Raw genomic sequence first — 24,829 nt, 5'->3', positions numbered from 1 at the left:
CCCTGTTCGTAGGCCATCTAAGTCCATGCATCTGCCCCCAGTCTCTATGTGGCTGGTTCTTCCTTTTCCTTTGATGTCACCTCTGCAGTGAGGCCTTCCTAAGTAACCTATCACCTCCAATTTCTTCCTTAATATCCTCTTGTGATATGGTCCTCACAGTACACATCACCATCTGAAATAACAGTGCCTTTGATTGTGGACTTCCATTTCTCTCCTCCAGATTATAATTTCCACAGGGTCAGGGACCCCTTCTGCCATGTTTTGCCCTATTCCCGGGACCTAGAACTAAACCTTTATGGAACGTGACCTGATAATGAACAAATCTTCCTGGCACACGTTCTTCACCCCTGAAAACAACATGGATGATGAGTGCAGACTGCAAAACAGCTCACTGGCAATTGCTCTCAATTCACTCAAACCCTGTGAAGACCGATGCCTTGTCACGAAGACACAAGGTAATGTGATTCACTTTTGAGCATCAGTTACTAAGAGGACATCAGAGTGGTTGAGCACTCTTTGATACTATAGGAGTGTCCTCAACTTGCCTATGTCCACGGCAGTGTGAGTCAGCCAGAGATAATGGGGGGGAAAGAGTTCGCTTCTCTCAATTCCTATCAAGAATCTAAATGGGAGGGAAAAGAACCAATTTCTATTTTTGTTTAATAGTTTTAGAAAGTACATACAAGCTACTGCGGTCAAAGTCGTGCTCTGGGTTTTCTTCTGAGGGTTAATTTGGATAAAAACTATTATTCAGGGATGGTTCAAGTTTGAATAAATCAATTCAGTTCATCCCAGTTTTCACCTCATGGCCCAAATCCTTTCAAGTCCTTGACCCCCATGCTCTCTCATTTCTCTCCAGAGTTTCTACTTGTCTTCTCCTACTCAAATACTTACAATGGGTCAGGTCCAGGTGCACTCAAGCTCATTACAGGTTCATTGAAGAGCTTGTCAGGAATCTCAAAGCTTTCTATTATAACACTCAGAGTTGAGTTTTCTGCAATGTGAACTTTTAAACTGTAGAAAGCACGTTGTCTTTTTGATGCCAATAAAATTGTGCCTCTGGAGAAAACCTCATTTACATCCCCTACACACATACTATATAGCTTGTGGTGTTGCCTTGAGTAAGAATGGACACAGCTATTAAGAGTTCATTGAATATGTGTTCTCACATGATAATATGGGAAAGCTCATGGCACACTTTAAAGGCAATACAAATGTAAGCTCTTTTCAAAAACTGATGAAGAGCATAAAATATATATTTAATAACTTGATCAGAGACTTCAAAACTAATTACTGAGTTTATTATCTAGAAAAATCTCTTCTTGGATTAAATTTGGAGCTATACATTTATTGGATCTATTTAAGTAGAATCAAAAGAAAGAGAAAATAACATATAGAAATCAAACAGCCCCACCAATATTTAGGTATTCAGTAGTATGGAAATAAAGAATGAGAGCCAAGATTCCTATAACAAAGAAATTATCTTTTCCACCTCTAATCAAATAGCTTGGGTGTTTATTAGGTGCCCATCAAAGATAAATATTTCAGCAATAGAGCCTATTAATGTGACACATCACTATGTTTAAGATGCTTAAAGTCTTATAGTTCAATTAATCCTCAGAAGTCCAGAGAAATAACTGGCTACTACTAGGAATCAGTTCATAAATACAATATCAAGTGTTTTATTAAACAGAAAGTATTTTAAAGAAAAAATAGGCCAGGTGCGGTGGCTCACGCTTGTAATCCCAGCACTTTGGGAAGCCGAGGCGGATGGATCACCTGAGGTCAGGAGTTCAAGACCAGCCTGGCCAGCAGGTGAAACCACATCTCCACTAAAAATACAAAAATTAGCCGGGCACGGTGGTATGTGCCTGTAGTCCCAGCTACTCAGGAGGCTGAGGCAGAAGAATCACTTGAACCTGGGAGGCAGAGGTTGCAGTGAGCCAAGATCCCACCACTGCACTCCCGCCTAGGCAACAGAGACAAAATTGAGACTTTGTCTCAAATTAGAGAGAGAGAGAAGGAGGGAAGGAAGGAAAAAAACAGTAACAAAATGACTAAATTATGGCCTACTTTATAATAAATAGTTAGCATCCTTCCCCACCACCATCTTACCCAACAATGTAGCCTAACCAACATATCAGAGTTTTGATATTTCCTTAAATAAGAGAAAAAATATGTAACTCACATTTGTAGTTTTAAAACTATTTTGACTGGACTATGGGAACAACATAGTCCAGTCAAATAAATGTGAGCCCGCCGCCCACAGTTACAGGCACCATCAGAATAGGGCACTTCCACCGAATGCTTTTTAAAGTCTCTCATTTAGAAAATGAAACCACCATAACTCAAAAACACACTTTAGTGACAGTGGGAAGGTTAAATACATAAAAGAAGCCATTCACTATCAAAAGAATTTGTTCCTTTAATTTGTGAAAACCCTTACATTCTTCTCCAAGATACTCAAGTACACCCCTAATGAACTCCAACAACCTGTGTCCCCCGTAGAAATCTTAGCGTAATAATGGCAGACAATATGGTGCTTATTAGCACTGTCCCAACAGTAACATGATATTTTACTAGGTATTCTTAAGTCTGATATTAAGATTAAGATGGGGAGTGCTCAGACTATTTGAAAATTACTTAATGGTTCTAAGATTTTTTTCTCTAATGTATTTGTCAATATTAAATAACTTTAATGAGTCTTTGAGCTTTTGTACTCAAGGGTGGGTATCTGATCATCTATATTAATGTAATTATTCTAATTAAGTCTATAAATGGTACAGCATCGTCTCAAATTAGGATGCTCTGTCCCATGGAAGGAAAATTAAACATACCTTAATTGAACACACAGCTTAAGAACATGATTCAGTTTCCTGAGTTTATGCCACCTATCCAAGAAAATTGGATATTTGTGTGCATGCACATATGTACACGTATGTGTGCTCATATATGTAGCAGTTGGCATACCTCATACATATATCACATCTCAACAACAGATTTAAATGTAATACACATTCCAAAACCATATGAATAATGTTACTGTAATGTTTTCCTAAAACGCTGTACAAACTTTGTAGGTAATTGATTTAACCAAGGATGCTTATTTTATTAGCCAGTTATACCTCCTGTGTTCAGTCTGGTGGATTCTGGCTCTTTCTTCCTCTTGCTGCTGCCGCTTAAGTTCCAGTAATTCACTCTAGGAACAATAAGTTATAAAATAATGGCTTTCAATTAACATGGTTGTACAGAAGACACCCAAATCAATTACATATTTAACCTCAACTGGTACAATATTTCATTTTTGAAACTTTTACTGAAGTACTATTTGGATGTGAAATTATTTTCTTATATACGTAGGTAGCAAATAACTGTGGCTTGGTCAAACAGAATTGCTCTGTGAGTGTAAAATTGCTAGATTAAAAGCCAATATGCATGGTCAAGATACTAGACCAATAGGTACAACACAAACAGAGAAAAATACAATGTAAGTCAAATTCATCTATGTCTTACAGAGAAAAACAAATCAAATTAGTTCCTTCAGGAATATCACACAATACTATTTCTTGGTATTTCTCTAGCATTTCTTTCCTAATACATTCATAGCAACTTACAAATAAATATTGGACTCAATCTTGTAGTGCAATTCTCTTAATAAAACATTCTCCATCCTGGAGAACAAGCAATCACCTATTATTGGTTAGTTACTTCTAATACCAGCAGAACTTTGAGATCTCTGGAGGAGATAGTTTGCTTCATATAAATCACATTATTATAACTAAATCTTTAGCTTCCAACAGTCTGCTTATCTTCTGGGAAGATGCAACTTAACTTCCAGACCCAGTTACTATGTTTACAGTATTATACCAAAGAACCAACCCCAGGATTTCTCTAATATCCAACTGTCTACCCTAAGGCAGAATAAATTTTAATCCCATTTCAAAGACAAAAAAATGCAAAGAGAAGAAAATTATTAGGCCCAAGTCATATACCAGTGCCTGAGTCAGAGAGACTTTCTGGTAGAGAAAATACTGTGTCTTAATCAACACATACCAATAAAAGGTTGCTATTGTTGTTTTAACTCCCATACTTCCTGGATGAAAAGTATACAAAAAACTTCAGAGTTCAGGTTGACATTTTATTAACTTTCAAAGACCCTCTAATATTCCACAGTCCCCCAAAATAAAAAGACTTGTTTCTTATACTGTGATATTCCAAATAAATTCCTCATCAATCCCTAAAGCACATTGCTTAACTCTAATTCCTACATAACACCAAGGGGAAATCATTGAATAATATTTGAGTTTTTGAAATCAGTGAATAATATTTGCCCACTCAATAAGCATTTATTATGCACCTAGCTGCCAAGTTTTATGCTCAAGTCTCACTCTTGCACAACAGGATCGTTTTTTAGTCTACCAAGTACTAGTACTCTTATTAGTACTACCAAGTATTAGTACTCCTTATCAGTACTACCAAGTATACTGATGTGAAAGAAGCTCCTGTCCTCTCCCTCGTCTCCACAATCATTTTCAATTCCTGCATGTGGTTTTGTCAGTAATTATCTTCTTCTTAATAGTATGCACGTTTATTCATTTCTTAATGTTTAAAAAACTGTATCATCTTTTGACTGCCTACAATGGAAAAAGATTGATGTCTCTATTACTACCTCCACCCCAATCCCAACTTCCTCTCATAGTACACCCCCAGCCTCATTCTCTTACAACATTTCTTTTTTTAACATTCAGTGTGGTGGGAGAGGGATCTAGAAATCCTATAGCTCCTCATTCAAGTTTCTAATTCATCCTCCTGTTTTCAAGTCTAGGCTTCAAAGGTACCAGGTGCCTCCAATTCCTGAACTTAACCAACTTCTGTCTTACTGCTTCTTGCAAATGAGTTCTGGCTTATCCTGCTCCACTAAATCAGTTGCCACTGACCACCTAGTTCCAGACTTAAATTTTTGGCTTGTATCTTTACTGCAGTCTACTAGTCTATTCTTTTGCTCTTGTTGGCTTATGACTTTTTTAAAAAATTCCTCTATTTTTAGTGGTATATGGGGAAAGAGTGATAAAACATAAGCAAACGAAATGCTTTTCATGTGCAATGTTTAACCAGAAAACCTTAATATTTTCTAATATAAGTTTTACCAGAATTGTATTATTTGATGTTTCTATTGCATTGACAAAAATCAGAAAAGTTTGACAGAAAACACTCTGGTATAGCATCTAAATTAGTGAAACCTAATTTGGTTTTTGGAGGTCAATTTAGCAATAAGCATCAAAATGTAAGATGTATACATCCCTTGCAGAAGTGTTCAAAGATGTATGTATATGAATATTCAGTTATATTATTGAAACTGTAAAAGTTCAGGGAAAAATGTTAATGCCCACCAACAAAAAACTCTCATGATAAGTGAGACCATCAGCACAATGGAATACAATGAAAGTTACAAAGAATAAGATGGATGTTTTGTAAGGCAGAGCGGGGGGCCTATGGAGAGATCTCTAAGATACATTAAGTGAGAGGAGATAGGTTCAGAGCCGTTTTCTTGGGATGCTTCTAAATAAATAGAAAACATATACATTCATTCATTTCGACTTTTATATGCTGGTGTGTATCCAAAACATTTAATGAAAAACTACACAAGAAAATGTTAACTGTAATTAACACTGAGTAGCAGTGCTTGAAGTGTGAATGGGCAAGAAAAGGATGCTTTACTATCTTACATAGGTTTTGTTTATTAACTTTTGAACCATGTGTATATATGATTTCCTCATACCATCAGTAGGAATTTATTATCAGTGTGACAGGCCATTTCTGTTTCCTTATACTTTCTTTAAAAATTCCAATAAATATGTAAATTTTAACACAGAGAGATATAAAAGAGCAAAAAACTACATATGAAGCTAAGAACTGTTAGGGAGGAAGAAAAGAAGATGGGAAGAGACCAACATACATCAACCTATTATGGAGGCAAGGAAAGGGGATAAGAGATAAAGACCAGGAGAGAAACAAGGACAGGAGCTGATGAGGCATCGCCATGCAAGAACATTGCTCCAGATGGCCGAAGGGAAGGTGCTGGCATCGCTGCACTCAGGATTATTATCCTATAACTAGCAAAGCATATTTACTAAGGAGAGTCTGGTTTTTCTTCCATACTAAGAAGGATAATTTCAGCTAATTAATTTGTTCTGCTGAACTGACAGCCACTGAGGATGTGTCTGCATGCCTTATAAGCATATTCTTGGTTCATTTACTGAGATCCCACACAGAAGTTCAATATCTAGAGTTAAGCAAATAAAAATAAGTTGTTCTTGTTCCAAGGACCAAGCTTGGGACATGAAAAGCATCAAAGCGCTCTAAGCAGGAGGACAATGACAACTCAATGCATATTGTCACACGCCAACCATTTTCCAGATACCTGGGTTCATGCTAAAGGTACAGATACCAGCACAGCTCCACCCTGAAGTAAATCACAGTATAATAAGGCAGACAGATCCAGGAACAGTTCTGATACAAGGTAAAAAGAAATGTGCTGCTAAACACAACTTTAAGCCACATGACATGGTAACACAAGGAAGGAATGCAAACAAGAGAAGGGTGTTCAACACTTAGTGTTCGTGCATTGTCTTATCACGGTGCTATGCAAATCCCTACATCCATACAGAGCTGCACACAAAGGAGGGTATGTTGGTGATATGATAAACAAAATACCATCTTAGAGATTGAAAGTGTGGAACTTCCTATAAACATCAGCCAAGTGGTATATGGTAAATGAGGACAACACTACAAATAGCGCCACTGCCTGTGGCCACCCGATGCAGTGCTCACCCAGGAGGGCTGCTCTGCTGGGGAGCTGCAGGATGGCACCAATATCTCTGCTTGGAGCCCAAGCAAATAAGAAGAAGAAGAGGGGTCGCCATTTCCAGGAAGAGGTTGCAAACATCATTTCTCCGGGCTCCAATTGTCTGATGGTGCCCTGTTCTGGAGAAGGGTCAACTATACAACAGACAGCGGTGTGTAAGGCTGGATGCTTAAGAAACCTGACAACGTTAGAGGGAAAGCATGCTCCAAAGCAAAGTTTCAGTGTGGTAACTGAAGGTGAACATGGGGTCATTTTAAAACCATGTCTGAATCCCAGCAGAGTGTATTCCGACATGGTTCAGCTTGACTGCTTTATGTAAACATGAAAATGCCATTGCCTGGCAGGACAAACTTCTCCCAGGAGAGCATGTTCTCTCAACACAACAAGAGGGAAAGGATAGTGGAAGCAGGAGAGTTGAGCATGAAGTCATGAAGTTCAAGAATGCCTTCCTTTGAAGGTTTAACATAGAAGAGCTTTGAGGGGCGGGAGGAGAGTTTAAAGAAGTCCTGGTTCTCAGGCATCCACAGTAATACCTTTGCCTTGAAGAAGAAAGATGGCCTTGGCTATCAAGAATGGGGAGAAAAGGCACCAGCTGCCACCCAGAATTTACAGAGCACCAACCAAATGAAGGCAAATAAATACTAATGGGTGAAGCAGAGCTTTAAAATAACACAAGTCATGTACACTCTCCCCTTACTAGCTGTTGTTTTTAATTTTTAATTTTTTAATTGACAGTTTGTACATATTATAGGATACAATTTGATATTTTGATATATATATGTTGCAAAATGATCAAATCAGGGCACTTGGTGTGTACATGATCTCATGCATTTATCATTTATTTGTAGTGAGAATATTCCAAAGCGTCTTATCTAGCTATTTTGTAAGGCACACTATCTCACTGTCAACCACAGTCACTCCACCGTATAACAGAACATCAAAACGTATTCCTCTTATCTAATTGTAACCTTGTACTTGCTGTTGCTAGTTCTATCATTTTAACAGAGAGAGAAATGAACTTCCAGTTACAATAATCATGGAATCACAACTCTATGTCTCCCACCTAAAAATATTTCCTGCACAAAATGCAAGGAGGAGGTAGGTTTCAAAACTTATCTGCACTCTTTTATGATCTTTGCTTTCATTTTCATATATGCGAGCATATTTCTATTGTGTTATTAAAATGTGGTCATAATTGCTGCATCGTATTTATTCCAAACTCCAAAACCTTCAAATCCTCTATCACTGAACAAACTGTTTCAAATTTCCCATTAATCTTATGTTAAAAATAAACAACTTTGTACATATATCTTGTGTGCATCTCTCATTATTTCCTCAGAATACATGTATACCTTTAGATCTAACATTTTTAGTTTTGGGAAACTCTTGATGTTGCCAAAGTGCCTCTCAGTTTATCCTCTCACCAGTAACAGTACTTGAGTGTTTGTGGTATATATTGATACCGACTAGTGGAAGTTCTCCTTACCCCAACAAATACATAAATTATTATTCACATTTTTCTAAAGTTTAAATTTCATTATTATTCTCTCAGTTGAAATTTAGAAACAGTGTTTTCAAATTACCTCAAATTCCACTGAAATTTATTACTAGAATTGCATTAAACTTACAAGTAAATTTGGATAGAACTATAGTTACTGAAATACTGAGTTTTAGCATTTGGGAATGTTAGCCATCTCTGCTTTATTCAGATTGACTTTTATGTATAATAACCAAAACAGCATGGTACTGGCATACAAACAAACATACAGACCAATGGAACAGAATGGAGAGTCCAAAAATGCATCCACACATGTAGAGCCAACTGATTTTTGGCAAAAGTACCAAGAACATAGGGGAAAGGACAGTCTCCTCAATGAACAGTAGTGGGAAAACTGAATATCCACATGCAGAAGGATGAAATTAAATCCTTTTCTCTCATCACATACCAAAAACAACTCAATTTGACAGCTTTCATAAAAGGCGTTAAAAAATAATCAACTCAAAATGGATTAAAGACTTTAAACGTAAGACCTGAAACTGGAAAAGTACTAGAAGAGAATACGGGGGAGGCTGGGCACGGTGGTTTATGGCTGTAATCCCCACACTTTGGGAGGCCGAGGCAGGCACATCACCGGAGGCTAGGAGTTCAAGACCTGCCTGGCCAATATGGCAAAGCCCCGTCTCCACTGAAAATACAAAAATTAGCCAGGCATGGTGGCACACACCTGTAATCCCAGATACTTGGGAGGCTGAGTCACGAGAATTGTTTGAATCACGAGAATTAGCTAGGCACGATGGTACACACCTGTAATCCCAGATACTTGGGAGGCTGAGTCACGAGAATTGTTTGAATCCCAAAGGCAGAGGTTGCAGTGAGCCGAGATGGTGCCACTGCACTCCAGCCTGGGTGACAGACTCTGTTTCAACAAAAAAGAAAGAAAAGAAAAAGAAAATATTGTGGAAAAGCTCCATGACATTGGTCTGGGCAAAGATTTTTTGGATAAGACTTTAAAAGGACAGGCAACAAAAGCAAAAACAGACAAATGAGATTACATCAAACTAAAAAGTTTCTACACAGCAAAGGAAACAATCAATAGACTACAGAGACAATCTACAGAATGGGAGAAAATATTTGTAAACTATACATCTAATAGGGGGTCAGTACCCAAAATACATAAGGTACTCAACTCAATAGCAAGAGAACAAATAACCTAATTTTTAAAATAAGCAACAAGGGCCAGGCACAGTGGCTCACGCCTATAATCCCTGCACTTTGGAAGGCCGAGATGGGTGGATCACCTGAGGTCAGGAGTTCAAGACCAGACTGGTCAACATGGTGAAACCCCGTCTCTACTAAATATAAAAAAAAAAAAAAAAATAGCTGGGTGTGGTGGTGGATGACTGTAATCCCAGCTACTCAGGAGGCTAAGGCAGGAGAATCGCTTGAAAACGAGAGGCGGAGGTTGCAGTGAGCCAAGATCATGCCATTGCACTCCAGCCTGGGCGATAAGAGCAAAACTCCATCTCAAAAATAATAATACAAATAAAATAAAATAGGCAAAAAGCTTGAGTAGCTATTTCTCAAAAGAAAACATGCAAATGGCCAACAGGTATATGAAAAAATGCTCAACGTGACTAATCGTCAGGAAAATGCAAACTAAAACCACAATGAACTATTATCGCACCCCCATTACAAGGGCTATCATCAGAAAGGACAAAAGATAACAAGCGCTGGCAAGAATATGGAGAAAAGGGAACCCTTACATGCTGCTTGTGGGGGTGTAAATTAGTACAGCCATTATGAAAAGAGGTATTAGGTTTCCTCAAAAAAATTAAAAACAGAAGTACCATATGATCCAGCAATCCCACTACTGGGTGTCTATCCAAAGGAAATAAAACAAGTATGTCAAAGAGATATCTGCACCCCCATGTTTATTGCAGCACTGTTCACAATAGCCAAGATATGGAATCAACCTAAGTAAGTGTCCATCAATGGATGAACGGATAAAGAAAATGTGAGATATATACACAATGGAATATTATTCCACCATAAAAAGAAGGAAATCTTGTCATTTGCAACAGCATGGATGAACCTGGAGGACATTATGTTAAATGAAATAAGCCAGGCACAGAAAGACAAATACCACATGATTTCATTTACACATGGACTTTAAAAAGCTGATCTCGTAGAAATAGAGTAGAATCGTGGTTACCAGAGGCTGGGGTGGTTAGGAGGAAATGGTGGGGTATGGGGAGATACTGGTCAAAGGATATGTAATTACAGTTAGATATGAGGAATAAATTCAAGAGGTCTATTGCATGATAAAGTTAATGACAATAGTTATAGTTAATGACAATAATGATCATTTATTATATTCTTGAAAACGCAAAGAATGTTAAGTGCTCTCACCACAAAAATGGTAACTGTGAGGTAATGCATTTGTTAATTAGCTAGACTTAGCCATTTCACAATGTTTAAATACTTCAATATATTATGTTGTACATTATTAATACAAATAATGTTTTGTCAATTCAAAATGGACTTTTGTGGATTCCAGGAAAGTTTTTAATTTTTTTTAGCTGTTGAACAATTATTTATATAGTTGCTTTTTGATTAGATCTTTTTGTCCCATAATGTATTTTCTAATTGATTTTTGCTTGTATTTGAGAAAGTTGTTGATTCTTGTATATATTTTGTAACCAATTCTCTTCTTCTTCTTTTTTTTGAGACAGAGCTTCACTCTTGTTGCCCAGGGTAGAGTGCAATAGTGCAATTTTGGCTTACTGCACCCTCCGGCTCCCAGGTTCAAGCGCTTTTCATTCCTCAGCCTCCCAAGTAGCTAGGATTACAGGTGCCTGCCACCATGCTCAGCTAAATTTTAGTAGAGATGGGGTTTCACCACATTGGCCAGGCTGGTCTCGAACTCCTGACCTCAGGTGATCCACCTGCCTCGGCCTCCCAAAGTGCTGGGATTACAGAAGTGAGCCACCACGCCCAGCCCAACTATTTCATTAAACTCCATTCGTTCTCATTTTTCAGTTGATTCTCTTAGTTTACACAGGCAAATTGCTCCCATCCATAAAAAACAACCTACTTGCAATAATTAGAAAAGCTCCTTTATTGTTGGTTTAAAAATATCCAAACGTTGTTCCATTCAGTAAAAACAGGGTTTTTTATTTTTATTTTTATTTTTTTAGTTAAAAAAGTAAGTTTTCTATCAAATAACTTTGAGTAGCACGAGGTTGGAATGTTCAGAATAATATTGGGTAACATCCATTTTATTAGGGGTTGCAAACATCCTTATGTTGTTCATAGTTTTAGTATTTCACCACTGAATATAATGTTGGTTATTGGTTTAGAAGACTACACGTTTGTTAATAAAATATTATTTTTAGTTCACTGAAGTGCTTTTTAATTGACAGTAAAAATTAAAATGTATCAATGTCTTTTTGTGTAACTAAAGAGATAGCCAAATATTCTTGTCACATGACCTATCCTATTGCAGTGATAAGATATAAAACATTTTAATACACAGCTAGTTATCTTTGCACTCCTGGAATAAACTCCACTTTGCCTTGGTAAATTGCTATTGAGAGAAAAATTTCATTAACTAGAATTTTCTTTCAGATGTTAATCTCCATCTTTATGATTGGTCTTCCTGTAAGAGAGCGAGAGAGAGGGAGAAGGAGAGTGTGTGTGTGCGCACACGTGCGTGAGTGTGCACATGCTTCCTTTATCAGATTGTGACATCATGGGGATAGTGAAATAAAATTCTAAAATGTTTCGTCTTTTTTCTTACTCTGAAATAATTTGTAAAGCATAGGGAAAAAAATCTGTTCCTTGAAAATTTGAAGGAACTTGCCTCTAAAATTATCCAAGTTCAGTCTCCTGGGGGAAGTAATTCTCAGAAAACTTCAGAAATCACTTGCATTTTCGTTGGTCTTTATGAATAGAGTTATATATTTTCCTAGAAAATCATTCACTTAATACAAATTTTTAATTTATTAGCACAGCATTGTCTACAGTAACACAATTTTAATCTTTTCCAAATCTATGGTTCTAGTCCCTCATTTCTAATGCTGTGTATTTGCATTTTTACTAATCTCTTCTTGATTAGACTTACCAAAGATGTGTTCATTTGTTGACCTTATCAAAGAACAAGCTGTTGGATTTTTATAACAGCTGTTTCTTAGAGTTTTATTATTAATTTCTGTTCTTATCTTAATTACTTTCTTCAGGATCATTTATTGTTTTTGTTCTAAATTCTTGGATTAGATGCTTAATTCATTTATTTTCTTTTTTTAGTATTGAATGGATTAAAATGTTGTCATTTTCTTTGAGTACAGCTTTACATGAATTTCCTACAAAAGGCTCTCCCTATAATTTTGTATGTGTTCTACAATAATAATTTCCTGTCACCCAATCGTTTATTTTCTGACTTCCAGTATTTTACTGATTCTTGTATATATTTTGACTATAAAATCAATGACTTTCTAAATGACTATAAAAACAATAACCATGCACAATATGCACAATCAATAAGTGCAATCAGCTTATCAGATATTTTAAGACATTTCTGAAAGAAAGAAAGGAGACAGGTTACATTACAAGGTAAAACCATCGTGCAGGATAAATTGGAGCTAAGTCCACCTGCTTCTGAAGGAGCTCCAGAAGGGAATACTGGGACAGTCATTAAGATGATCAGTTAGGGCCGGGCGCGGTGGCTCAAGCCTGTAATCCCAGCACTTTGGGAGGCCGAGACGGGCGGATCACGAGGTCAGGAGATTGAGACCCTCCTGGCTAACACGGTGAAACCCTGTCTCTACTAAAAAATACAAAAAAAAAAAAAAAAAAAAAAATCTAGCCGGCAAGGTGGCGGGCGCCTGTAGTCCCAGCTACTCGGGAGGCTGAGGCAGGAGAATGGCGTGAACCCGGGAGGCAGAGCTTGCAGTGAGCCGAGATCCGGCCACTGCACTCCAGCCTGGGTGACAAAGAGGGACTCCGTCTCAAAAAAGAAAAAAGATGATCAGTTAGGAAACTGCACTGAGAGTCGCTTGGTGGTGGGTTCTTTCCCCTCCCACACTTGCACTACATAGTAGGCAGCACCATCATGGCCCATAAGGTAAGAAGTGAATGGGGAGAGCCATGGCTGGGCTCAGGGAAACAAGGCAACGGCCCAAGTACCTACTGACTGTAAGAGAACACGAGGCTACTCCACACAGAAGACAGGCTCCTACATACCTCACTCAGCAGCATATCCAAACATACATATAAGGAGATAAGCAAAACCAAACATTTGAGAAAGAATTCCATGGGAGATAAAGATTAAAACAGAAAGAAAAAAAAACAATTAATATGGTCAATAGAAAACTTTAATGTTTGTATAGTCACAAACATACAAACATTGAGTAAAATGAGATGAGAAAGAATACTGCACTTACAAAGCAGAACACCGCTACTTACCAAATCAGCAATCGTGGTAAATAAACATACTCAATATGTGCCAAATAATCAGAATGAAAAGTCAAGAAAAAAATTTAGTGAGCAGGATGATCTAGCTAAAGCTTTCTTCCAGAATCCAATTCAAAAAAAAAAAAGGCCAAAGGGATAAGAAGTATAAGAAAACAATGAAGGTATACACAGAATAGATATGAAATGTCCAAAGTCCATCTGATAGATGTCCCAGAAATGGAGAGCAAAGACAATATGGGTAAAGAGACATAAAAGAAAATTAGGAAGAAAAAAGGAAAACTGAAGAGAGACATGTATTTTCAGATTAAAAGAGACAACCAAAGGCTATGCAAGATTAGAAACAAAAATAGAAACACTGAAATTTCTTATAGTACAGGAAGGGGGAGGGGAGAGAAGAAAAAAACAGTAAATAAATGAAACGGAAAATTCAGTGTCAGTAAAAAAAAAGAAAACATAACTAATTAAAAGTAAATCATGTAGTAAGAATACGAATACATGCAAATGTGTTAGTAATCATAATAAATGAGAACACATCAAATCTACTCATTAAAAGATATTCTGAAACTAAGTAAAAGGAAAACCAGACTTTTTTTTTCCACTCAAAATCTACTTCAAACCATGACACAGAGACGTTAAAATTAAGTGATTAAAGAAATGTCATGTAAATGCTAACAATAACAACAACAAAAAATTGGTAGAGGAATTATTAGAATCAGACAAAATAGTCAAAAAAGAAATCAAGCTGACAAATCATTAAATGCAAAAAGTAGTATACTTCATATTGATAAAATCTATCCTCAAAGGTAGGTTCCCCTTAGTCTCATTGGTCAAAACTGTATCACATGTCCACAGCGAAACCAATCACAGTCAAGGAGAACGGAATTCTCATGAAGAGTTAGACCACTTGGGGAATGAATCCTGGAGCTGGGGTAGAACCTGCCTTTTCTGAAACACAGTTCATGCAAAGTAGAACGGATACTTGAAGAAAAATCAGAACTGTAGAGAGGCAGGCAATCAACAATATTTGATACATCACTCTGGAATTCTCACAACACATAATTTATTTCCTTGCAGCATTAGGGTTATGGTTTGGCTCTGTGTCCCCAGCCAAATCTCATGTTGAAATGTAATCCCCAGTTTTGGGGGAGGGACCTGGTGCAAGGTGATTAGATCATGGAGGCAGATTGCCTCCCTGTGTTCTCATGATAGCGAGTCCTCAGGAAATCTGTTTGTTTAAAAGTATATAGCACATCCACCTTTGCTCTCTCTCCTGTTGGCCATGTGAAGATGTGCTTCCTTCCCCTTCGGCTTCCACCATGATTCTAAGTTTCCTGAGGCCTTCCCAGCCACATTTTCTGTACAGCCTGCAGAACTGTGAGCCAATTAAACCTCTTTTCTTTATAAATAACCCGGTCTCAGATAGTTCTTTATCGTAATGAGATAACTAATACAATTAGTTACTACAAATAACTACAAGATGATGAATCACTATAAAATTTACAAGTATAATATTGTATTTGTTTGTCTCCTTTTAATTATCTACCTCCTCCATTAAAATGTAAATTTCGGGAGAGCTGGAAACTTGTCTATCCTGATCTTAATTATAGCTTCAGCGACTTGCACAAGGCTCAGTATAAAACAGGAACTCAATACATGTTTGCCGATTGAATGAATGAATGAGTGCTGGGAGAGATTACTCTGAGACAGATCAACCAGAAAAATACAGTTAAAAAAAAAAAGCCAGAAAAGGAAAGCTTTAAAGTGCTGTTAGTGTAACAGAGTTCAGGGAGAAGATAGGAATTACAAAAAGACCACTAAACTGTATGTTCAGAAGGGATTTTACATTTAGGAAGTAATTTCAGTAACAGCATTTGTGAATATAAACCAGATCATAAGGAATTAAGGAAGAAGTGGGTAATAAAGAAGTGGTACAGTAAAATTACCTTTGTCTTTTTTTAAATTTGCTAGAAGCAGTAAAGGTAATATCTCTGAGGAAAGCAAAATCAAGGAAGGGGTTAGCTGGTTTATTTTAGAATGGTGAGATGAGATGAGTTCACGTGTGCTCTATCATCTTCTTCATGACCTACTGGCACCAATCGTGGCATATTTCTGACAAAAAAAGGAAGTATCCAATGGAGAAGAATGTATTGAAGATATAGAAAAAAGAGGAATTACAAATAAATTTCTAGAAGGAAGTGAATCACATGTAAAATATTTAGAGTTTAAGCTTGAGGAGGCTCTTTTTGTCCCCAGAGCCATGAGTAATTAAAAATGTGAAAGTCAGAGAGACACACAGAACAAAACTTAGTGCTTTCACCTAAACTTAACCTAGATTATTTACCTAAGAATTATTCTGTAGTAGGTATCCAATAAACATTTGTTGAATGAATGGAATAAACAAACACATAAATGGGTGTAATGATAAAAATGTATTGTTTTGTATCTTCTTATAGTAAACATGATCCTCCCATTTTCTTAAGGTAAATAATTCAAGTGATAAGGAATGAAAGGTTCTACAAATAAAGAAATGCCTTAGGCTGGGTGTGGTGGCTCACGCCTGTAATCCCAGCACTTTGGGAGGCCAAGGCGGGTGGATCATTTGAGGTCAGGAGTTCGAGACCAGCCTGGCCAACATGGTGAAACCCCGTTTCTACTAAATATACAAAAATTAGCTGGGTGTTAGTGGCATGTGCTTGTAATCCCAGCTACTTGGGAGGCTGAGGCAGGAGAATCACTTGAGCCTGGGAAGCGGAAGTTGTCGTGAGCCGAGATCACACCATTGCACTCCAGTCTGGGTGACAGTGAGACCCAGTCTCAAAAAAAAGGAAATGCCTTCAATGAACATTTCCCAGCAACAACACATCAGGCAAAACAAGAGAGAAGCAAAAGTAAGGTAGAATAGATGGATGAATATCCTTGTGTAGTCTACTGTTACTGAAATCCCTAATGATGAAATTATTTATATATTAAAGTTATTCATTTTACTGAAAGCTACAGTAAGTAAAAGGAAATCATTTATGTAAAAGGATATATAATAAAAATATGGTCAATCAATAACCAGAAAATATGTATATATCAATATTTATCTAAGCCTAGGATAAAAACAAGATTAAGAAATAAAAAGTTTAATTTTCACTATTTAAAATAACTGCTCAACCCGAAAATTAAATCCCAGATCTAGTATTCTAATTTGTTAAGCATTCTCTTTGTCAAATGTTCTACTTTTAATAGTTTTTATGTTCCAAATATATATACCAAACTTTTAAAAATGCTATTTAAAATCCACTAGAAGTTATTTAAAAATAAATCATATCTACAACTGACTTTGCAACATTCACCTTAGTATGCTATGTACATCACAATTTTATGTTAAGTTAAAAGCTCATGGAAACAGATGAACACCTTTATGTCGTTTGGCAGACCACTAAAAGTACAACATGACTATGTACCAGATTTAGCTTGTACTTGTTAACTACTAGAATCTTATCATAACATTGCCTATTTAATTGTAGATTTCAAGACTAGGATCTAGTCAAGACAAAAAGATATTTATTAAAAGAAAAAAAACACTAAGGGATAAAAGTGTTTCATGGTTCGTCTTTGCTTACATAGGAGCTAAATAAGTAAATTTACAACTGACATGATTTCTTTCAATGATTTAATGATGACCTGTGGTGCACAAAACACCCTAGTGACACATTTATACCATATGCTGGGTGAAACTATGAATGAGAAAGGGGTTCCACGCTGTTGGGAAGAAGATAGCACTCAAAAGGGTCAAATTCTAGCAACATCAGTTAGTACAAATAGTTCATTTTTCAATGGAATTTTTACACACAATTGTTGTAATAAATTACCTTGTTGGGGAAAGACAAAGAAAAAATAAATTAAACCAAATCAAGGAAATCAAAATGGGAGCTAGAATTCTAGCTAATTATAGAATTGAAGATATAGATTTGAGAAATGTTCTATAAGAAATAGTGACAGGATTTGTCAACCACTAGTATGGCAAGAGGAAAAGTTGGAAAATAAGAATGTTGGGAAAGATAAATTATGTAGTTAGTTGCAGCCCCACCCCACTGCCTTTCTTTCTTGTTTAAAGGATCTGAAATAAAGTGGCACTTTGGAGCTAACCATGGGTCTTTCTCGTCATTCTCATTTCATGCTGAGGAGCTTCTGGCCTATTAAAAGCAGGTATGACCGCCAAGTATGCCACTGACTATTTTCAGTTACCATACCAGAAATTTCATATTGTAATGAAGATTATTCTTTAAGCACTTTTCTTAGAACACTCGGCATTCATTTCACTGATTTCCATTGCTCAAAACATATGGAATGCCTCACATATTTTTATACCTGTGTAGTATAACTTTGTTTTAATGTATGTGTATAACTATTTTTAGTGAATATTTATGCCAGTTTCATAACTTTGCATCCCTACTCTCTTATACATTATCATATTCTCTGGATACCATCTCTAAGTTTATGTATCTTTGGTTTAAAAATAGCAATGATGGTGGTGGTGTTTTGTTTTGCAGATGAGAAGTTCACCAGTGCTCTATCACCTTCTTTGTGACCTACTGGCACCAACTATGGCAGATCCCCTGTGACTCCACGAGGCTAGGTACCATGAAAGTTTTGACCAGAAGGAGCTACCACCATATTCTTAAGACACATCCAGAAACTCACCTTTTACCTTCAATGCTTGTATTCTTGTTTTCAGGATTTTCATGTTTCTAAATCTTTCTGTTCAGAAATTCTTCAGAATTATCTAGTACCTCAAATAAACAGTTAGCAATAACTAGTAGGGGCTTGTAAGTACCTTTTGATGTTGTTCATCCTTCATCTTTTGCAATTTTCTGTTTTCTTCTGCCTTTAGAGAATCTCTATAAGCCCAGCTTCTGGCCTGTAAAGGTACAGAGAAAGAGAGAGAAAAAAAAACAATTTGATAGGATAAAGTATTGTCACAGTACACCAAGCTGCCTACTATGGGCCTGGTGCTAAAAACTCAGCCTCTGTACTGAGCATATAGTAAGCTCTCCATACACACTTGGTTATTGAGTGATTTACGCAAATGTCTGAAAATGTCCCTTGGGACATACAAAAAGAAAACAAGTGTAAGCACAATCATCCTGCACATTTGAAAGGATGATCTAGATGTTTGTTTAAGCTTTAAAAATATCCCCTCAGAGATAATCAACATAGTTTATTCCTTCTAGTGGAAAGTTTAGGACATTTTCCAGAATATTCCAATTAGTTGATCAGTCAATATTAAAGACAAGCAATAGTGGCACTGTCTTTAGAAGAACTGGCATGTCTACTGCTCATTAATGATATCTGATTAAGCAGCTTGTCAACTAGTGGTTGATACCATATAATTTCAAGGATACATATTTTCTAAGTGCTTGCATCCCTCATCTGAATGAAGCTTATTTCTATTTCTGAAAAGCAAAACAAAGCCTGTTCAGGAACACATGACACCAAAGCCTTTGGCAAGCCAGCACATGCGGGAGAATTCAGTGTCTCTGACCCACCACACCAGAGTTCCACACCCGGGCATAGTGACCGTGTGTTCTGAAATTTATGGTATTTCAAGTGTTCTGTTTATTTGTCATATGCTTTCTCTCCTTCAATTGATCTGCAGCCCCAGCTTCTGTAAGGCAAAGAGCTAATGCTTAGGAAATTACATGGATCTCATAAAAAACTACCAGCAGCATCATGGCAGCAGGTTACATATTTCAGACCTAGTTCTCAGGACTAATAACCCATAAAGTTCAGGTAGGCTGGTTCCCCCTTTTTCCAACCTACATGAACTTTCATATAACTTGTCTCAAGCACTTCTTAGTTCACTCTCCCATTTCTGTCACTATAAAAACCCACATACCATCAATTAATAAGAACCACTTCCCAGAAAAAGAGAGAAGCTTTCAAAATAGTATCATCTATAGCAGTGCCAGCTGGAAAACTGGAGCTTCATGTGTTCAGAAATCCCTGGTTTACCCAAACCCTGCTGCCTTAGGCAGGTAAACATACATCCTATGACTTTCTCTTATTTGCATCCTAAACTCAAGGGGACTGTGCTAAGACATAGAAGGGGAAAAGTGATTCTCTGACAATCCCTTCTTTTTATTTCTGATAACCCCTTCTTTTTATATTAGAGAAGGCTAGTCTTTATCACAAATATTCCATATAAGACTTAGTGAAGAAGGAAAGAAGGGAGGGAGGGAAGGAGGGTGGAAGAGAGGACAGGAAGGAAGGAAAGGAGAGAAGAAGAAAGGAAAGAAGACAGCTTCTACTCAAGATATTAAAAGGTAGAATAAGGCCAGGCGCGGTGGCTCAAGCCTGTAATCCCAGCACTTTGGGAGGCCGAGACGGGCGGATCACGAGGTCAGGAGATCGAGACCATCCTGGCTAACACAGTGAAACCCCGTCTCTACTAAAAAATACAAAAAAAAAAACTAGCCGGGCGTGGTGGCAGGCGCCTGTAGTCCCAGCTACTCAGGAGGCTGAGGCAGGAGAATGGCGTAAACCTGGGAGGCGGAGCTTGCAGTGAGCTGAGATCTGGCCACTGCACTCCAGCCTGGGCGACAGAGCGAGACTCCGTCTCAAAAAAAAAAAAAAAAAAGGTAGAATAAAATATTTAGTTAATGCAAAATTACAACTTGAATGAGGTATCTAAATTCTATCTGAATAGCCTCCCTTTAAACTTGTCATTTTGTCGTTCTTTTACTAGAATACACGTCTTAGTTTTTGACTCAGGAAAAAAGTGGTTCTTAAATATCTTATTATTAAATAAGGTGCCTTATAAAGGTCCACAGAAACTGGGAAGTCACATGGCATCTGAACTTATGAAAAGTTCAGTTACTTGCAATCCTAATGCCTGCTTACCCAGTTGTGATACCTAGGCAGGACAGGAAGTTTCTGTTCAAAAATAATAGAAGGGAATAAATTGATCACTACTTTTCTTAGCTCTAAACACCAGAAATTTCTAAGTCACTGTATTCACATAATTTTTCTAACACTGAAATATTCATTTAATACAATATCAATGCTATATTTTGTCATTCAACCAAAATACACTTTTATCTATCCTCCCCAAAAGTTATGCTTATAATGTACTCGTTCAATTAACAGTCTTTAAGCTCCTCTGTGCAAGCACTGTGTCAGGACACAATTCCAGACCTCAAGCATTTATAGCTTAGTGTGAAAGTCAAACTAGAAGATTAAAGGTTACAGTACAGCATGATAGGTATTATGATAGAGGAAGCCAAAAAGAAGGATATTTAATTAAACTAGATTGAGGACACTTTCCAAATCAAGTGAGACTAAGTTATATTTCAAAGAGTCAGTAGGAATCAGACCATGCAGGGAGAAGAGCACCAAATGAGCAAATGGAAAATAGCAGTGCATGAGTTTGCTAGGGCTTCCATAACAAAGTATTACGATACTGGTGGCTTAAAGAACAGAAATTTACTATCTTATAGTTCTGGAGGCTAGAAGTCCAAAATCAAGGTGTCTTCAGGGTCGGTTCCTTCTGAGGGTCATGTGAGAAATATCTGTTCCAGGCTTCTCTTTTTGGCCTGCAGACTCCATCTTCATTGTGCATGTCTTCATATCCTCTCCCTTGTAGGCATGCTTCTGTGTCCCGATTTCCCCTTTTTATAAAGACATATTTCATAATGAATTTGAACCCACCTAGGAGCCTCATTTTAACTTATTTCCTCTGTAAAGATGCTACCTCTGAATAGGGTCACATTCTGAGGTGCTAGGGGTTAGGGCTTCCACACAAATTTTGAGAAGTGTGGGTCTCAACCCATGACAAGCATTAAGTTCTCCTTTCAAGATTGTGGAGTAAAGATGTTTCTGTTCCATTCTCCCCAAAATTACCCTAAACAGGGCAGAAAATGAAATATACACAAGCTCTATCTTCAAAAACCAAGAGATCCATATTCACAGAGGAAAATCTATGAAGACAAAGTAGATAAAGAAACAGTGACTTAGAGAGAAAAAGAGCAAACCTGAAGACTTACTGGAAGGGGCCAGAGGACACCCATGGGGAGCCAGTTCTCTCCACAGAGCAACATGAGGGCCCAAGAAATGGATGCATCAGCTGTTGAGGAAGACAGCTGGGTAACAGGCAGGTAAAAGAAAGGAGTTACTAGACAGTCTCAGTAGAAGCCTTTCACCTCCATATACCTGCTCCTGCCTTGAAAATGCCGGTGCTAATTCACCCAACACCAATAGGAAATGAAAAGTGTATTTTCTGGAGAAACTAAACCAGGCATACATGTAAAGACAGCAGCAGTGGACAAATGCCAGGCAGAGAATGAAATGACTCTATAAAGTACTGCATACTGACCAGTGAGCCTCTGAGTCCCTCTCTTTGAAGTTGTCTTCTGCTTCCTGTACTGTTTCTTCTGAGGTAAGAAATGATACATATATATAAGAAATGATATATATATATATATTTTTTTTTTTTTTAAGTAACAAAGAAAAAAGAAGGAGTTTGGAGAGTTTTTTTTTAAATCTCCCCTTCTTCCCCCCAAAAAACCCAAATCAGTAAAATATTTAGAAGATAAAGTCAAGAAAATACGCCAAAATATAGAAAAAAGATACTCAAAGATAACTTACAGGAGAAAATCTCTAAAGTTAGAAGATAAACCCGGGAGGTCTACAATTTGAATAATAGAAATTCCAAAAAGAGAAAATGAAGGGATATAAATCAAACAGATAACACGAGAAAATCATCTAGAACTAGAGATGAATTTCTAGATTGAAAATCAATTTAAAAAAGACTTTCACACTAAATCACATCATTACAGAATGCCAGAAAAAGAAAAGATGATACTAAAGTATTTTCAGGGGAAACAGAGAAAATCCCCCACATAAAGTCTGAAATTCACATGGCCTTGGATTTCTCAGGAACCAGTACCCAAAGTTAGAAGAGCAATGCCTCAAAATTCTGGAGGAAAAACATGTCCGGTTTGGAATAGTCATCAATAAAAATGCAAGCAAAGTGTGACAGCTGAATAAAGATAGTTTCAGACATGGAAGGACCTGAACATGTTTACCTTCCATGTGTCTTCTCTTGGGAAGCTACTAAGTAATATGCTCCACCAAAACAAAGAAATAAAGCAAGAAAATAGAAGAAATGAGGCCCAGAAATCAGAGAACCCAACTTAGGAAAGCAATAAAAGCAATTCCCAAGATAACTTTAAAACAGTGGTTCTCAACCTTGGCTGCACATTAGAATCACCCGGGGAGCTTTTTGAACCCCTGAAGCCCAGGCCACAACACAGCAGGCTCTCTGGAGGTGTAACCCAGGTGTCTGTGATTTTTAAAGCTCCCTAGGTGAATCCAGTGTGCAGAGGAGGCTGAGAACTATTGTGTTAAAGGAAAGTCCCAGAACAATGGCTGTGCACCAGGCCTACAAACACCCAGGACAGGTTAAGGCAGGAGGAAAGAGGGATCCAGGAGGGAGAGAAAAAAAAATCGACAAGTTATCTGACAGGTGTAAGTTGGAAAATTGTTTAGAAATCTGCATCAAGAGGCATTTTGTAGAACAGTCACAAAAGCTGTCAGAAGACAGTCAAATGTTCAAAGGAAACTAAGAAAACGCTAAAATAAAATATGTTCAAAGAGTTTTACAGGAAGATATAACCAGAGTATACCAACTAGCTTGGCAGTGAGAAAATGTTTATATAGTCATAAAAGGGAAAGCTCAAATTACTGAATAATTATAAGAATGAGAGGAAGAAATGAGTTAATAAGGTCTAAAATTGATTAGTCAAGACATACCAACACATATTAACAGATATTCAGAGCTAACTAAGAAAAGGGGTAGTGGGTTGCATAATGGCCCCCCAAAGATGTCCCAATCCCTGGAATCTGTGAATGTCTCTTTATATGACAAAAGGGACTTTGCAGAAATTAAGGATCTTGAAATGGAGAGATTAGCCTGGATGGTGCAGGTGGGCCCATTGTAATCACAAGGGTTATTATAAGAGGAAGCCAAGAAGGTCAGGGAGGGTGCAGAAGGGTTGGGTGAGATGGAAGCTAAATTGGAGCAATGCAGCCATGTGCCAAGGGTTTGGGGTGACAGGGGACAGATGCCCCCTGGAGCCTCCAAAAGAAACCATCCCTGTTGATAACCTCATTTTAGCATTTTAAAACTCATTTTTATTTCTGATTTCCGGAAGTGTAAGAGAATAAATGTTTGTTCTATTAGGTCACTACATTTGTGGCAATTTGTTACAGCAGCAATGGGAAATGCTAAGTGTTCCAAGTGTTGTGGTGGAAGTGGAATTCAAGTGGAGGAAAGGGACACATCATATTTTATTTGACTTCTTAATAAACGAACATGTGACACATAGATAAAAATTACAATAACCAACCCACACTGAGTGCTCACAGTAGTGTGAGAGAGGACAGCTGGAGTGGCATGAGCTATAGAGCTCCGGCCCTCAGACACCAACATGCACACACATCTCCTATGGATTGTGTTAAACGCAAGCTCTGATTCAGGAGGTCTGCAGTGGGGCCTGAGATTGGTCTGCATCTAAATCTTTGCTCCTGATTTCAAAACCTTTGCTTCCCCTTGCCTTGCTTGCAAAAGCTTTGCTTCCTCTTACCCCTTTGCAGAAGCAAAGATTTAGACTTGAGGCCACACCTCCAGACCCTAGAGGACTAAAAAGGGGCCATTCTAAAGAAAGAGACAGAATCGAGAATTGAAGGAGAGAGGGAGGGACAGAGAGAGGAAAGAGGTTTGTGCCTAAGCTAAGACATTTTGATTTTATCCTTGAAGATATGGGGGACCACTGAATGAGTTGGGGAAGTGAAACACCAGGATGAGATTTTTTCACATCGTTATTCTTTGTTGAGGAAGTAGAGGCATAAGGCCAGGTGCGGTGGCTCGCATCTGTAATCCCAGCACTTTGGGAGGCCAAGGGCTGGATCGTTTCAGCCCAGGAGTTTGAGATCACCCTGTGCAA

The 24,829-nt window shown here is 37.6% G+C and overlaps 1 protein-coding gene across 1 annotated transcript in view; it reads right to left on the bottom strand.

Annotated features, from left to right (window-relative positions):
* EPSTI1 (epithelial stromal interaction 1) overlaps positions 1-24,829 on the bottom strand; it is a 110,310-nt gene that overhangs the window by 11,064 nt on the left and 74,417 nt on the right. The window contains exons 8-9 of the mRNA XM_033234065.1: positions 18,661-18,744; positions 3,126-3,199 (exon numbers count right to left, since the gene is read on the bottom strand). Coding sequence (XP_033089956.1) covers positions 3,126-3,199; positions 18,661-18,744 — 158 coding nt within the window. The remainder of the gene's footprint in view (positions 1-3,125; positions 3,200-18,660; positions 18,745-24,829) is intronic.

This window comes from Trachypithecus francoisi, unplaced genomic scaffold, assembly GCF_009764315.1.
Source record: "Trachypithecus francoisi isolate TF-2019V2 unplaced genomic scaffold, Tfra_2.0 Contig01461, whole genome shotgun sequence".
Classification (NCBI taxonomy): Eukaryota; Metazoa; Chordata; class Mammalia; order Primates; family Cercopithecidae; genus Trachypithecus; species Trachypithecus francoisi.
This window is presented reverse-complemented; position numbering and strand designations above follow the sequence as displayed.